We start from the raw sequence: 16,270 nt of genomic DNA, 5'->3' as shown, positions 1-16,270 counted from the left end.
ACTGCTGCAAAACCCACACTTACAAATTTTGCAACAGCTTGAGCCGATGCATCCAGTTTGACATATAAAAATGAATTGTTACAATTCCAGCACCAATCTCTGGTTGTGGGATCCGTTCAAACTTCAGCTTTATATTAAATATTCTTCTCAATTTCCTGCTCTGTTTGTGACGAGATCACATTGAGGCGGCAGAGATCACTTCAGCTGCTTTCAGACATGCAGTGGTTTTCTTGAAATTTTCCAGAGAAGGCAAATGTCCAGGTCAGTTGCTCCTCAAATTTCCTCGAACTTTTCTTGGCAGCCCCCGTGCAGATTGTCTGAGTCAGCTGCGTTCACAACAGTAGGATCATTTCTTGTAAATTCACAGTGAGCAAGGGGGCATGTTATTGAAATTTCAAACATGTGATAGACGCAAAACTGTGCGAGAAAATTGGGTCCGCAGATATAGAGACAAATATCCAAGGTCAGCCGGACATTCTCTGGTTTGAGGTGAGTTTGAAGGATATATACAGTCTATGAGAAAAGCACAGTTGTTTAGAAGAGAGGAATCCTTTACAGAGGCTTGAGTTTATTTTGTATGTGTGCATGGTTTTATTAAGGCAAGATTCAGTGTCAAGGTCCAAACATAATAGTCAAGTTTGAATTTCTATCCCTCTCATGCACATTATGCACCTTTCTGGTATCTCGAACATCTTGTTGCATTGCTCTGTCCCTGTTTTTTTACAAATTAATACAGATAACCATTCATCTGTTCGCCCATCTGCCCTGCATGGGTACCAACTCACAATGGTCCCTTGATTATTCATCCATGTTGAGAGATCACATTACAGCAACAGTGGGACATTCTGCTTGTTATCACAGATCTATTCACAGTTTCTATATCAGTGATTGTGTTACTGACAAACACTTGAAGTCTTGTGAGATTTTAGGAGAGACATGTTAATATCTCTAAAATTTGACAAAACATTCCACAGTCATCAAACAATGTGAGTTGTCTTTAAGGCAGAGTTTCGCTTTAAGGAAAAACTAACTCTGCAGGTTTTCGGAGACTTTTGAATTAATCCTTATAGCAAAGCTTTCAGGTTTTGTCTGTTACAGGCGTCGAGGCCACGCTCACATTGCCTCAAATCATTACTAGCAAGTTAGCCAGGTGGCTCAGGAGTCCACAGTGACTATTTGATTTCTCAAATCTGTCCAGTGTGGCCTTAAATCCCACCGTCAGGCGAGATTAACATTTCAGTTGAACTGAATGAGCATCTCATTGCTAACGCTGTTCCACACGTCTCCATTAGTGAGACCCTCAGAGGCAGCTTCTGCCAGAAACTGCACACAAACAGTTTAAGCTTCAGCGAGTGGGAAATTTGACTGGTCAGCTGATGATGGGTTAAACCAGGTTTTGGTTTAATAAATATTTTCAGATACTTGCATGGGAATATTTTGGGTCACGAGAAAATGTTACTGTTCTCAAAATATTCTTGAAATATCAGTGACGTCATCAGAATAATAATACCCAGTTTACTGTTTCATAAGGATTTATTTTTAATTATTTATGTTAAGCATTCTGCAAATTTTCGATTCTATCATTATCCTAAAAAAAAAAACTATGCTAAAAGCGACAGATTCCCTTAAAAACCACCATATGATGCTATCATTTGATTTGCTCTCCATTCTCTTGTCGGAAGCTTCTTTCTATTCACTGGATGATGACAGTCATTCAAGTCAAAGACGTCGCTCATAATTTTCCTGCCTCTTTGTGCTCGGAGACTGGCTAAAAATCTTTATCTCATTTATTTCTCTCCTTCTCATTTCATCTCTCAACTTTTCTTTGTCGGCTTTGACCAGATTTGGACACAAAGCCACATCATGCAGGCGGCTGGCCAGTAGATCTGAGTCTCCATTTATGAAACCAGGCAATCACTCTGAATTCAAACACACTAATAACTCTAGACTAATTATTAGTTGCACACTTAGATATGTCTTGTACATACTTTAGGAAACTAATTATGAAGCAGTCTCTCTCTCCAGAGGAACGTGTCAACAATTCAAACAGCAGAGAAGAGATCCTCTTTAATAATTAATTATTTACTGTCTGTATCAAATTCTAATCAAGTGACAATATGCAGACAAATCCGAGCCAATTGTTTTGTTAATAGTAGTATTATTTTTATTCAATTCTGGAATTATTTTACATAAAAAAAGTTTATTGAAATTTTCAGAAATATCCTGGCTATTTGAGCAATTGTTTTTTTGATTTGCATATTTCTTTCATTTCAAACCACATGTTTTTCACAGATTTTCTTTTCACTTTCATTTTTTGTTCTGTTACAAAGTTTAGGTCTGGATCTCCTCTGTTCTGTTCCATCAGATTTGGCTCCATAGAGTAACTTCCTCTAAAGAACAGAAAATTGAACAAAAAGAAGAACACTATGTTGATGTTGAATTTATGAGGTTTTAATTACAAATCCTTTGAAAATCCTCCTTCAGCTTTTACATGCTCCAATCACTATTTTTTTTACAGGGAATCTTAAAACTGTCTTTGCTTGAGAGCTGAAGTAGATATTTTGTCATGCAGATCCATAGAAAACTTGTTACTTTGTTGAGCTACCGAAATATCTTAATAGAGCTGGAGAGTAATTCTACTGAACACATCATAGCCTTGTTAAATTCACATCTGTGTGCCACAATCGTCATCTCACAAAATGAACTAATAAAATATCCCCCACATCCCACAGGCAGAGCACTATTTTTTATTGTTGACCGACACTTCGGTCCACATTTGTTCACTCTACTACACTAAATGTGGAGCAGGAGCCCGCGGCTGCAGATTGATAACACACAACCATTTTCATCACCTTGCAGTGACACACATTTTACACCTGCTGTGATGAACTTGACTCAATTGGGTCAGTTTAAAGGATTTTGAGGAACTGGGTCAGGATTATATGCCACATGAACTGCAGCCTGCACTCAATAGTTTGCGCGAGACATCATGTGTTACTGTATATGTGCAGCATTTACCTGTCACCCTTATTGTTTTTTCACTGACATGATTCTTGCTGTTCTGGGTTTGTGCCCTCATGGTTGAATGCACTTAGTGGAAGTCGCTTTGGATAAAAGCGTAAGCATAATGATATGTAATGGGATGTAATGTAAAAATCTGAAATTATTCCTCTGAAGAAACTGTGCCGCTTCAGTCCCCATGTTTTGTTTACACACCACGGTAACTGTGACGTTTAACCTTTGACACCTGAAAACTAATCTGCTAATCTTTGAGTGACAACTGGTCCAATTGGAAGAAATTCCCTAAGGGCAAAGATATTATGCTCAAGAGGGGAAAACTATGTTTTGTGAGGACACTGTGGCCTTGACCTTTGACCTCCTGATATGTCACAATGACAAGAACATGAGGTCACTCTGTCATTTGGAAAGACAACCTGTTATTGATTTTCAAAACTATACAAAAATCCCAGAGAGCCATTTCCTAGCCAAGACTGGACAGTAGACACAAATTTGAGGAACTAAATTATCAGATAGAAGCAGAGCGTTCCATTCCTTTGCAGATTAAAAGGCAACACCCAACATGTCATACTATTCAAGCCGTGGGTAAAAGACTGTTATGATATAGGGATGTTTAAAAACTCACTGTTTAGAGATTGTAAGAAAAAGTCTAAAATCACAACACCAAAATTGAATCCCATTTTTATTTTCACCTGGACACAGCTGCAGAGGAAATGAGATTCGAACCCCTCAAATTACATGCAGATGAAAAGCGAGGCATCTGAAAGGACGGTGGGTTTCATACACCAGCACTTGTTATTCAGTCAAACTACATCTGTGAGTCTGCGTTTTGTCACATGAATAAAGAATGACATACAATCAGAAAGTACAAGTATAGCACAGAATAAATAAACCACTAATTGTGTCCATTAGTTGATGTGTGTCTTGCTAAGGCCACTTGACATATATAAAGGAATGAATAAATGAATGAGAGATCTAAAGGAGGCTGTGGGTTTTCTGAGTTTCCTCTGGGTTTCTTCAGCTGCTCTTCTCTCTTCCTGTGAATTGAATCCAAGCCTGGCAGCAGATTCAGTCGGACTTTGGTGTGTCTTTGAGTGCGTGAAGTGTCTCTCACCTGTTCCAGGCGTTGGAAGCTGACATTGTCTGGGTTTGTTTCAAGGTTGTTCTGCAGAGTACAAAAGTTTGATTGTTACTGTTGGTGAATATGAAGGGAATTACATTAGTTCCAACTGGGGAAGTCTGAACTTAAATATGAAAACAATTTTCTTTGACGGTCGTCAAACTGGCAACTGCAGTAGTTTACTACAGTCGACATTACAAACTGAGAAACTTATTAAAAAGGACACTTATATGAAGAAAGTTTAGTCACTATTGACTTAAAACCTCCTCTAATTTAACAGTTGGAGAGGAACGCGACCAAAGGCCTCCATTCGGGCCTTTAGCAGTGTATGGATTGAAAAAAAAACAGCCTATTGTAGGTGCGTAGTAAAAAATAAGCATATCTTTGCTGATTGGTCAAATGAAAGTATGCAGATACCAGTTACGTTTCTATAGGATGCTGCATTGCAAATTCCAAACTTGTAGAATATAGATATACAAAAATGTTTACATAAACAATAAAGAAAACCAGACAAAGTCACACAAAAAAATCCCAAATATATGAATATGTGTTGGAAATCCTAGACAATATATTTTTTTTTAAGTTAAAGCTTTCTCAGTGCCTGTTCTAAACATGCCTGTTTAGAATGGGATGTCTGCTTGGTCTGTGGTAACACTGGTTGCAGTTTTCCTTCTGGAACTGTAAAAGTGACCTGCAGTAACTGAACCCCAGCTAAGATGAATGGATCTAGAGATACGTGTTCTATACACAGAACAGAGATGTCTGAAATTACAGTATTAGATAAGAACATAAAAGATGTATATGAAAAATGGTCATCCTCATTCATCACCCTAGGATAAAAGCTCCTCAGCACTTTCCTTCCATTCTAATGTTCGGAAACAGACTGAATAAATGTATTCCATTAAAATATCTGACAGTCTGTACATATTTTTTTCTATTTATTTGATATTATTAGTAGTATATTATTTTAATAAATTTTAAGAGACAAAATCCCATTGTAAACAAATGTAGGGCTACATACAAAGTATTATAATTTCATAAGCCTTAGGACGCTCATTATGTTTAAAGATCATGTTTAAACACAGTAATGGTCTCAGAGGTATTTTTTCTTTTATTCACCATATATTGTTATGCTGTAATGTGACTCACACATTCACCTGGAAAAATGTTATGGTTTAATTGGCTGCAATGATCTACTCTCGTCATAATGATCCTAACCGACTGAGAAACAGTGGCTGAAATCCGGCACCTTCCAGACGTCAAGACAAACCCGACATATTATCTCTCTTCCTGGAAAGTGGCGAGCTGACTGTGAGCTCTGAGGGGTATTAATAGCCGCTGCAGGGGTGCCGAGGGTCTTTGACTGTACAAAGGGTTGAGGTGGCACTGGGGATCAGACCTCGACGGGTGAGAGGCCACTGAACAGCCCTGTTTTGAAACCGTCTTTATCAGACTTGACTTGTTTCTCTTGATTTGCTCTCAGTCCAAATACACTCCTGATCAAAATCTTAAGACCAGTTAAAAAATTGCATGAATTTGCATTTTGCACTGTTGGATCTTAGGAAGGTTCTAAGTAGAGTTTCAAAATGCAAAAAGAAGAAATGGGAACAAGAGACCAAAAAATTATCTGCCAGATGATGGCAGCGTTGACTGAGGCCGTTGTCGTTCAGTATTAAGTTTCGTTGTTATTTGCAATTTCATTTTGAGTCTGTTAAACTAACCTTTCTTGGCTGGGGGAGCTGGATTGTTCTTCTCTCCCTCTGTAGGGACAGAGAAAACCATTTAGTAAATTAAGCCTCTACACTCAGTTTTTCCAGTGACATGTGTTGAAGCAATAGACCAGGGAAAACAAATTCTCCCCTTTGTCTGCCTCCCATACAACCACTTTCCACTATGTTGAGTGCAACAGATGAGACCAACAGGAGTTATCTGTTGCTTTAAGATTTTGTAGAGTTCCTTTCAAAGGTTGGTTTATTGCATTTAGCTCTTATGTACTTATCTGAGCTTCACTTGGGATTGTAATTCAGTGTTTGTCTGTCTCTGCTTTATAGAAATAAAGTACTTCGGTAGATCGAATCTTTTTTTCCAGTATTGTATTATTAATACATATTAATTTATTATTATGCTTTGTTCTGTCTCACAACATAGATGTAGAAGTGGTATGGTTTCAAAGGTGAATTGGACATAAATTGTGCACAAATTCCCGGATAGCAGCCTAAACAAAAACACACAACAAACAGAAGGGTCATGAGTCATAATTCCACATGACCTTTGTTTTATGTTACTTGGCCGTGAGACAAATTTCCACTTGGAGACCATAACGTTTTAGCTGCAAAAGATGGGTTTGGAGGTTGACCCAGTCTATGTTTAACTTACACCTAAAACCCTAAAGAATACTTTTTTTTCTGTTTAATGTCACTATCTGTGTGTGTGAGCATACACCACTGAGTGAGGCCATTGTGGAAAAGTGAGGACATTTGGCCAAGTTGAGGGTAAAGGGAGTGTCCTCACTAAGATATAAGTATAAGAGTTTGTGTGTGTGTTTGTTTTTCAAACTTTACTTTATTTGACAGGGACAATGCCTTTTTGTGCCTTTGTCAATTTGTTGTCATATGCCATAAAGCTATGTCATTGATTTATTAATAAAATATGCTATGTGGCTGTTTATGTACTTCTGTGTTTTTACACATGTTGATATGTTATCAGATGTGTTTGTATGTTATTCGATGTTTTGAGTTTTCTTTTTTTATATTTTGTATCATCCACTAGTCAGGAAAATGCAGATTAAAAACTAGCCCGCATGGCCAAATGTGGCACATTTAAATGTTAGACTAAATGCTAATTAATGTGCATCGTCAATTTAAACAAATAAACTTAACAATTACCCAACGATTAAAATATCAATACAAGATATGCACTAAGTGACTGAAACAGGTCGGACAAAGCCGCAACCTAATTACTCTGGGGGCCCATTAATAACAGATTAAGTTTTTAATGGAACCTTCTTTTAATGTTCTGGGCTGCTGGGGCAAGAGTCCTCTGGCACTTATTTGTAGAGTGGTGGAGTGGAGAAGGCATCAGTGGGTTTCAACACTGATCAGTATGCATCCGTCCAATTTAGATTGACATCATGCCTATCAGGCCCGTTCTCCACTGCTGAGGAAGGCACTCAATTTATTCAGGATTATTTGAGAAAATTATCCCTCCAGAAGCGAGGCACAGCCCAGTCAACCATTTTCAACCACAGCAGCCGGCTCTGCAACTTACTATTATGACTCCTCTCCTCCACTCAGGAAGCAACTGCACAGCAACTGACAAACCTCCAAACCTTTCGTGTCTGGTTGAGTGTCGGGGAATGAGCCAATTAGAGGTGTTTGTCAGGGGAGCAACAATCATGAAACAACTCACTAAGGCATCTATTCTGTATGGCTTTTTTTTGGTTTTGGCTGAAACAACAGCAAAAACTGGACTGTTTCTGAGTTTGTAAAATGATTCAATGCAAAAATAAGGCAAAACTTCCTTTTATTGATGATAAAGTGCAACCTGTGTGCAGTAACCCAAGACCTCCAGCAATGTGTGAACTACGGCTCCAAGTATCACCTGGCAAGATTGGACTCATTACATAATGTGCACAAATATAAATTCCCCCCTGCTTCTACTCTCTGCAGCACTGAACGGTTTATTTTAGACATGACATGCCAGCAGTGCCCTCTACTGGCGAGAAAACTAAAAACTTGAATTAAGGTCTCCTCAGTCGGCTCAGTTCATCTCAACTTCCCTCAGTATCAGTATCAATTGACATGTTATAATTAAATAATAGGAATTTTACATACACATTTAAATGTATCTGTGTGGAACAAATCAAAAGATATAATTAAGAACTGTTATCCTAACTATGAGATAATAGTTCCTAGAATTAAATTAAGGTTGTGTACTCTGCTCCCTGATAGTTTACCTATTTGCTTCAGAGCTGGGTTTGAATTGAATGACGGACCAACAAACAGAGAACAAGTCCAGTATGATTCATTTTCCTCATACGGTTATAATTCCAGTGTTGGTCAGCTTATTAATTGAATTCATGTGCAAGCACAAAACGTTATCTGGTTTTGGTTGTCCTTTAGAGCATGGCCAGTTCATGATTGTCGAAAAAGGACCCAGATACCAAGAAAAGGGGTAAATAGAAAGTTAGTCATTACAATAATCGACCTCTGGAACTGGCCACATCCTGGACTGTAATAAGTGAATAAAACAGAACGGACACTGATATATATATTTTGTAAGTATCTCACATAAAGCGGTCGTTATCATACACACCTGCATGCACTATTTTTAAATATATTTAAAAATAATATGGTTATGACAAGAGTGGATGGAGGTGGTGAAATCGAAATTTAATGAGGTAGAATCTCCAGAAATGCCTTAAATGAAACCATATCAATAAATAACCCTGTATTATAGGGTTATGGCATAAGTTCAGTCAAGGTGCACCGAGTTCATTGTATCTCGTTACCGTTGTATCTCGGTCAAAATCTACAGCTAATGCACTCAGTGACAGGACCCTGGCTTAAGTAAACACCAAAGGCCACATAGATGTAATACCTCATTAGGTTCAAAATACTGTATATATTGAGATAGATACAAAATAAACAGGTTACATGCACACATAAAAGGAGATTTTACATAAGTAAAAATTTAAATATCTCACTATGTGGCAATAAAAAGTATTTTCTATATTTTACAGACTTGTGAATAAAAATATCAGGTCATAGATTTGACATTATCAAAGTTGATATTAGTGAGTGCAAAGCTAATCACTGTCAATATGAGGAAACTTAGAAAAAAAAATATTGGCAACATAAAGCAAAATGGACATGAAAGGGTTAATTGTGCAAATTCAGTGGACCTGACTCAAAGGCTTGTCAGACTTCCCATTCGTATACAAACAATTGCACAAGGTTCAGTCCTTCGGCATTTCACAGCCTGTCCACCATAAATCAAGACCTCCCACACTAAAGGTAAGACATTTCATATAAACCTTAAAGCATGAAAGCTTTTCCTTTAAAATACAGAAATTACGCAAATAACACTCAGTATTCTTTCGTGCATTTCCTGATTATTCATATTTCAATATTTCTATTTTGTAACCACAGCTGGTATGCAAACCATTGTGCTGTTGGTGCTGTGGATACTGGGAATATCCCTGGTGTTGCCCGATCCAGACACAGCTGGAGAGATGGGGACTGAAGAGCCTATCCCATGTTCTAAGGGCTGCACCTGCCTGCACGATGACTACAGCTTGGAGCTCAACATGTACTGCAGCGCTCGGAACTTCACCCAAATCCCGTCTGACATGCCAACATCAACCCACTCTCTCTGGCTGGATGGCAACCTGTTCACCTCTCTCCCTGCCATGTCCTTTAAGGATCTTGCCAACCTGAACTTTCTGAATCTGCAGAGTGGCCAACTGGTAACACTTGACCCTCAGGCCTTCAAAGGGCTTAGGTCGCTAGCACACATCCACCTCGAGCGAAATCTTCTACGCACGTTACCAGGTACACTCTTCCAGAATACACCTAACCTTGCTTCACTCAGTCTGCACAACAACCAGCTTACTCGTATTGAGGAACGGCTGTTTTCGGGACTATCGCACATGTGGCTTCTCAACCTTGGGTGGAACTCGATAGCCGTCTTACCTGAGACAGCTTTCCAGGACTTGCAAGGTCTACGAGAGCTTTTTCTGGCAGGGAACAGACTCGCTTACTTGCAGCCACAGCTCTTCCAGAACCTTGTCGAGCTTAAAGAGTTGGATCTCACTGGAAATTACATCAAGGTCATCAAAGCTAATGTGTTTGTTAAACTCACCAAACTGCAAAAGCTGTACCTGGCCCAAAATCACATTGTGACCGTGGTTCCTAGAGCATTTGCAGGCATGAAGTCGCTCAGATGGTTGGATCTGACAAACAACAGGCTGACTACTCTGCATGACGACACTTTCTTGGGCCTGCACAGTCTCCATGTGCTGCGTCTCTCCAACAACTCCATAACTGGAATTAGGCCCCGGACTTTCCGTGACCTGCAGTACTTGGAGGAACTACGTCTTAGTTACAACAAGATCCGAGCCCTGGGGGAGAGGATCTTTGAAGGGCTTGGTCATCTGGAGGTCTTAGAGCTAGAACACAACCAGGTGCAGGAGGCCCAAGTTGGTAGTTTCACAGGCCTGTCTCATGTGGCTGTCATCAACCTGTCTGGAAGCTGCTTTCTCAGTCTGCCTGACCAAGTTTTCAAGGGCCTGTCAAAGCTGCACAGCCTTCATCTGGACAAAGGCTGCCTAACAAGGATCACATCTCAAGCTTTCACTGGACTCTCTGGTCTGAGGAGGCTTTTCCTGCAGCATAACAACATCTCTGAGGTAGAACGCCACAGCTTTGTAGATTTGGTGGGCTTACTGGGACTGGACTTGAGTTTTAACAAATTGGAGGTCCTCACAACCAACACATTCTCTGGCCTCAAGAATATGGAGTACCTGTTGCTGTCCCACAACGACTGTCGACAGTTTCTGCAGAATGGCACAAAACAGTTGCTTCCGAGGCTGCGCTACCTGGACCTGAGAGCCAACGCCTTGGCAGTCATGGTCCCCGAGTTCCCCGAGTGCATGGAAAAGCTTTTGCTGTCTGGAAACCGTTGGAAGTGTGACTGCAGCACCCTCCCGCTCAGAAACTACAGCCTGAGGAATCCGCTGGTGATACCTCGGCAGGTGGAGACCCATGCAGAGGGTGAAGAGCCTGACACGACCATCACCATATACAACAACATTACATGCACCAGCCCACCACGTCTCGCTGGTCAGGACCTACGCGATATTGACAATGAATTCTACCAAAGCTGCTAAGCAGACACGGGCATGTTTAGAGAATTTGTTTATACACAGCACAGAATATTACAAAACTGCCAACCGTTATATTTTTAACAATATAAATTCACTCAGCTTTTGATTTCAATACTGGAACTGTGGAAAAGGTTATTATTCAACATCTGTAGCCTGTATAAATTATGTATAATTGTATAAATGTATGATTTGAAGATTTGGAACAACAAATATTTTTTGGGCTTCAGTCAGTTCTATGTGGATGTAATAAAAGGGAATGATTAATTGTGACATAATGTGATGACAGCTGGTGAAATGTCCCCTCTCTGCAGAATATTAAACATTTAATGGAACAAATCCACAACAAAAGCTTTGAGACAATTTGATTTACACTGAAATAAGAGTGAGAAATGCAAAAAGTTATGCAGAGATATAAAATATATTTACATAAATTTGAGCATGTTGAAGGTACTACTGCATGTTTGTTCCTCTATAAAACACTTGATTCTCCATTCATGCCCTTTAACTCATAAAACACCAGTTACATAACAATGTGAAAGTGTTATAATCATTGTGTCGCGTTGGTCATGTGCAATGTGGGCGAATAAAAAGCACTGCAACAGGAAAAATGTCTGGAAAACAATCATTTGTGATGGAAACATCAGTGACTTCCTGTCAACACATTTAACAAGACTGATAACAACAACCTGAAAATGCCATGTCACAAAATATTAAGTTTATAAGTGATGGAGCTGTAACTCTCACTGTATTTAAATTATGTATGTGACTGGGCTGGAGAAAACGTGTCCACGAGCTAAGACACTAAAACTTCAAAGGATGTTGCAGGTGTGTGTATTATTTGGTAAAGTATCACTATAAAACCTACTATTACTGGTAAGAGCCTGTGCCTTAACTTTCTAAGCATGTTTCATATACACACAGTGAGCTTCCCCCCATAATAAAACATAAATAAATGTTTATATCAAATACAGATGAATGAAAGTGGGATGGGAACGTGTGTGGCATCACGTGACTGACGGTCCACACACACCTGCAGACGGTAAGCAGCTAACGAGCTAGCACACTTTGTTTTGTGCTATTCAGCCACTACCACACAGTTCAAGTTGAGTTTATTAAGTCAGAACATGATTCACTTCACACGACAACCTCTCTGTGCGGCCTGCTGAGCTCTTCCTACCTGGGACATTTGTCTCCACCATCTTACAGACAGTCACAGCAGAGTTTCTGTGGTCGCATCTTTGTTTTTCCACTGTGCAGGTTTCAAACTTTTTACCCGGGGCTTTCGTCAGTTCCGATATTTCCGCCAGCACTTGAAGGCAACATCGAAGACGCTGCTGCACCAAAGAGCGCTGCACCCGGAAGCTCCCTGTTGCCAATTGTAATGAGCTTCTATGGTAATGAGGGGATCTTAAACGGTGACGTCACACGAAATACTCGTTTTTTCATTTACTCCTATTATTTTTAGTACTATAAGTAGTAGTAAAAGTATTAAATTGTACTTAAATATTTGTACTCATGCTGCTACTTTCCACAGCTGTTGGCTGATTGTTGTCTTAAATTGTCAACAGAGCTCTTAACGATTTTATACTAGTGGAAAAGTCTATATGTTGCTGTCATTTAATGTATGACATTAAAAAGAAGCTGCTCTAAAGAGCTGCTGATTCTCTTCATCCTCATCTCAGTACAAACCCATCAGTGTCCAGCAGCTCACCACTGGGGGGCCCACACCTCGGTGGGCTCCCGCTCAGGGTCAACACCGGGTCACTCTCTGGACTGGAAATCACCACCAGAGACACCCAGGGTTCTTGGACCAAACACACTGATTAAAATATGTGTAATATAGCAATAAAAATGGTGGATGCACTGGATGGATGCACTAAATTGATAGTAATAGATTGATAATAGTGATCATATGTCTCCTGCAGACAGAATAATGTGTGGAAGAAGTCATTGTTGCAGCAGAGTTGCAGGTGAGCCACCAGGAATGTCCCAAACTCTATATTGACTTGCGTTGCCCTGATCCTTCAATAAAACCACCAAGTACATCCCCAAATCTTTGATCAGAGTCCAAGTCAGCGGCCAAACACAACACTGAAGCACCACCTGCAGAGAAACCCAACTTGAAGGTCCACGCCGGATCACGGATGAGATAAATGCAAGTACATCCCGCATTAGACACATTTGTCACGCTTCAGTCTATTTGGTTTCATTTCTCATTTTATTTTTGTTTTGTTGTTTCTTTGCTTACAGGCATGTGACTCGCAGGAACGTTGAGATGAATCAAAATGGGAATGAATATCCCAAAAGATAAGCAGATCCACCGGAGTCAGTGCGAGGAAATGAAGCAGAGGAATTGAGGGAGAAGCCACCTCAGGCCTGAGAGTCTGCACGTTGTCATGACTCACAACAGAGGGACAAACAATCTCCCCCCAGTTCAGTCTGAGTCCAGAGGAGCAAAGTTCGATTGTTTTTGTGAAATCTTGCCCACAAACAAACAGACAAACACATGTAAACAGGGCATCTAAATTACTCTATCATACACACATACACTCATATATATACACACTGCCAGCACAGCCGTCAGGGGCACATTCCCAGGGAGACCGGGATCAAACTGCCGACCTTCTGGTTGTGGACGACCCGCTCTCAACATGTCATAAGTGGAGGCTGGAGCACATGGGTCCTTCTCTAGGTTGCAGGCTTTCAGCAGCTGTGGACAGAGGAAGGGCCGGTTAAGCATGTTTTTTGCTTTTGCTCGTCACTGTTACACATCACCGCACCGATGGTGTTGTTTCTTTGTGTTTTGTAGAGGATGGACATTCCACGCATCACTTTTCTCTAGCCACGTACGAAGGTTCCTCTCTGAGACCTCACTCACCTGAGCTCCAGAGCAGGACCAACAAGCCTACACGTCTCCCATCCACCTGTTCCATTTCAAAGGCCTTCGATGCATCTTACGTTCCGCTGACTCCTTTTTTTTCACCCTCAGCTTTGTATTTCAGGATATAGATAGGGCATTTGGTAACGGCCCAGGATTTTACTGGCAGGTAGAAACTCAGCAGTGAGACCACATAGGAGTTCGGCATGTTGCCATTCAGAAGTTTACTTTTCAGGAGCAGTTTACTGGTTTTACTGACTGAGAAGCAGTAAACGTTAGGACACTCAATAAAATAATGTTAAATTTATTTTTGTTGTCGGTATTATTTGCTCTGGGAGGCAGTGGCTTCTTCCTCCTTGTCGTAGACTGAGTTTGTGGTCTGAGGCAGCTTTACCCACAGCACAGGTTACTGTGTGACGGCATTGGTAGAATATATTAAACACACAACTTCATAAAATCACTCTTCGGCCCAACTGCTCTGGTGTGTGAGTTCTGGAGCCAAATCGGGCCCAGAACCTTTGTCAGCGCCTGAGAGAATTGGAGCTGCCATCCCACCTGTCTTTGCCCTAGCTGTTTCGGGGACCTTATACCTACTCGTCGTTGAAGGATTTGACAAGTTCCTCAGACTTTCTGCTCCTCAGAAAAAAACAATCCAGCTACTTTCAGAACTCTCCACTCCAGAAGTCGAGAACCTCCACTCATCTACTGCCTCTCAAAGTGCACAGGGAGCTCTGCATGTGGTTTTCAGGAAGAGTTTGAGGAGGAAGAGCACAGAATCACCACAAGTGTCCGATTAGGTTTGTTTATTAAAATGTTCAAATGCTGGAAGTCGATCAGTGACCTTTTGACCGTATAACATTCTCAGATTTCCATATGGTTTCTTTTACATCCGCTCAACATCTATTGGTTGTCCTGTAGTCCTGAACTGCTCTACATATCGTTAGTTGGATCTATGAGTACACTGCCAAATCCTCCCCGTCAAAGGCGTCGATACGACAGGAAGCAAGTAGTGACCCTGCGTGGGAAGAATCTGGGCCAAGGCTGAGCCTCCTACACAGTGCGCTGACAGGAGGGTGGCTGAAGTTCAATGATATTGTCCTGTCCTGGGTTTTTGGAGCAGGAGGCGGCAGCAAACAAACAAATAACACCATCGGATAAACACAGCAGCAGACGCAGCTTGAAAAATGATGAAATAAATGAATTAATTATTTTTACGACAATTCCCTAAACTCATGGTTTAAATATGTTTTTCAGCTGACAATCTCAGTGATGTAGGATTTACGCTGCTTGGCTTGAAGTGGCTGCCCACACCGACTCGATTTCAGGCCCACAGGAGTCTTGACGAGGCGGGAGAACAGCTCTGCCCCAGCAGCCACAACAATCTGATGGCCTCTCCTGCTCTTAGACAGATGGATGCTTACGCCTCACTGCAAAAACTAGATTACCCCAGTAACCTGAGCGCCCTGATGTCACCGACACCTGAAGTGGCCTAACAACAAGCCTCCACCCTCTTCTTTGACTTGCCAAATACAAAGTCAAATCTCTTTAGGGATGCTCCAGTATTTTTAAGTGTTTCTGCTTGTGAGGAAAACATGAGGAGATCATATCTTCTTCTCTACAGACCATGGGACACATGCTCACTCCTGATGTTCCATCACCAAAACTTCAGCAGAAAAGGAAAAACACTTCCTCTGAAGTCATATTTATAAGAACCGCAAAAAAAACTACTGGAAATACTACAAAGCACATCTTTTAAATTTGTGTATGGTAATTTGCCAGATAAGTCACTGTTAATGATGTTTACTTTGGTTCATTGTATAACTTAAAATGTCCAAATGAAAAAAAAAGTGTTTTAATGCAAACTACTTCATAATTAAAACACTGTCACCTGTTCTGAGCCCTCAGACATGGAGGTCCATGTGGAGAACCTGTGCTCGGGCCCATCACTGGCTTTCAGGCTGCAGGACTCATATCTCTCTGCATCGGCAAAGTCAGAGAATCTGCACCATATCAGAAAGCGACTGAGGATGAAGAAGATTTTCCAGATGAGCTCTATGCTCCTGTCAATCAGACAGCAGCAGGTGCTTGTCCAACTACAGGCAAGTAGACCTATACATTGCTCTACATAAAGTGATTGGCTACAACAGACAGACATACTGTGTTTTAGTCTTTGTTTCACGTTTCAGATACTCAGCATACGCTCAGACCTTTTAGCCTCTGAGCAGACCTGCACACTGGCCCCTGTGGCCCCAGAAGCTCTTTCATCTTCAAGTCCGTCAGGTACAAATGGACATTTGGACTATTTGTCTACAGACTTTTGATAAAGAACAATGCAGTGAGCTCTGCAGACCAAGGCCCTCTATTTGGA

At 40.8% G+C, this 16,270-nt stretch overlaps 1 protein-coding gene across 1 annotated transcript; it reads left to right on the top strand.

Moving 5' to 3' along the window:
- The first annotated feature begins 9,031 nt into the window (after positions 1-9,031).
- igfals (insulin-like growth factor binding protein, acid labile subunit) lies at positions 9,032-11,632 on the top strand. Its single transcript, XM_053444083.1, has 2 exons — positions 9,032-9,153; positions 9,289-11,632. The coding sequence occupies exon 2, from the start codon at positions 9,294-9,296 to the stop codon at positions 11,025-11,027; it is 1,734 nt and encodes a 577-aa protein (XP_053300058.1). The 5' UTR covers positions 9,032-9,153; positions 9,289-9,293; the 3' UTR covers positions 11,028-11,632.
- The last annotated feature ends 4,638 nt before the right edge of the window (positions 11,633-16,270 follow it).

This window comes from Pleuronectes platessa, chromosome 16, assembly GCF_947347685.1.
Source record: "Pleuronectes platessa chromosome 16, fPlePla1.1, whole genome shotgun sequence".
Classification (NCBI taxonomy): Eukaryota; Metazoa; Chordata; class Actinopteri; order Pleuronectiformes; family Pleuronectidae; genus Pleuronectes; species Pleuronectes platessa.
The sequence above is the reverse complement of the archived record's forward strand: the minus strand, read 5'-3'. Positions and strand labels throughout refer to the sequence as shown.

Bases quoted from the DNA above. Each gene is read 5' to 3' on its own strand.
- igfals (XM_053444083.1), top strand. From the start codon at position 9,294: ATGCAAACCATTGTGCTGTTGGTGCTGTGGATACTGGGAATATCCCTG.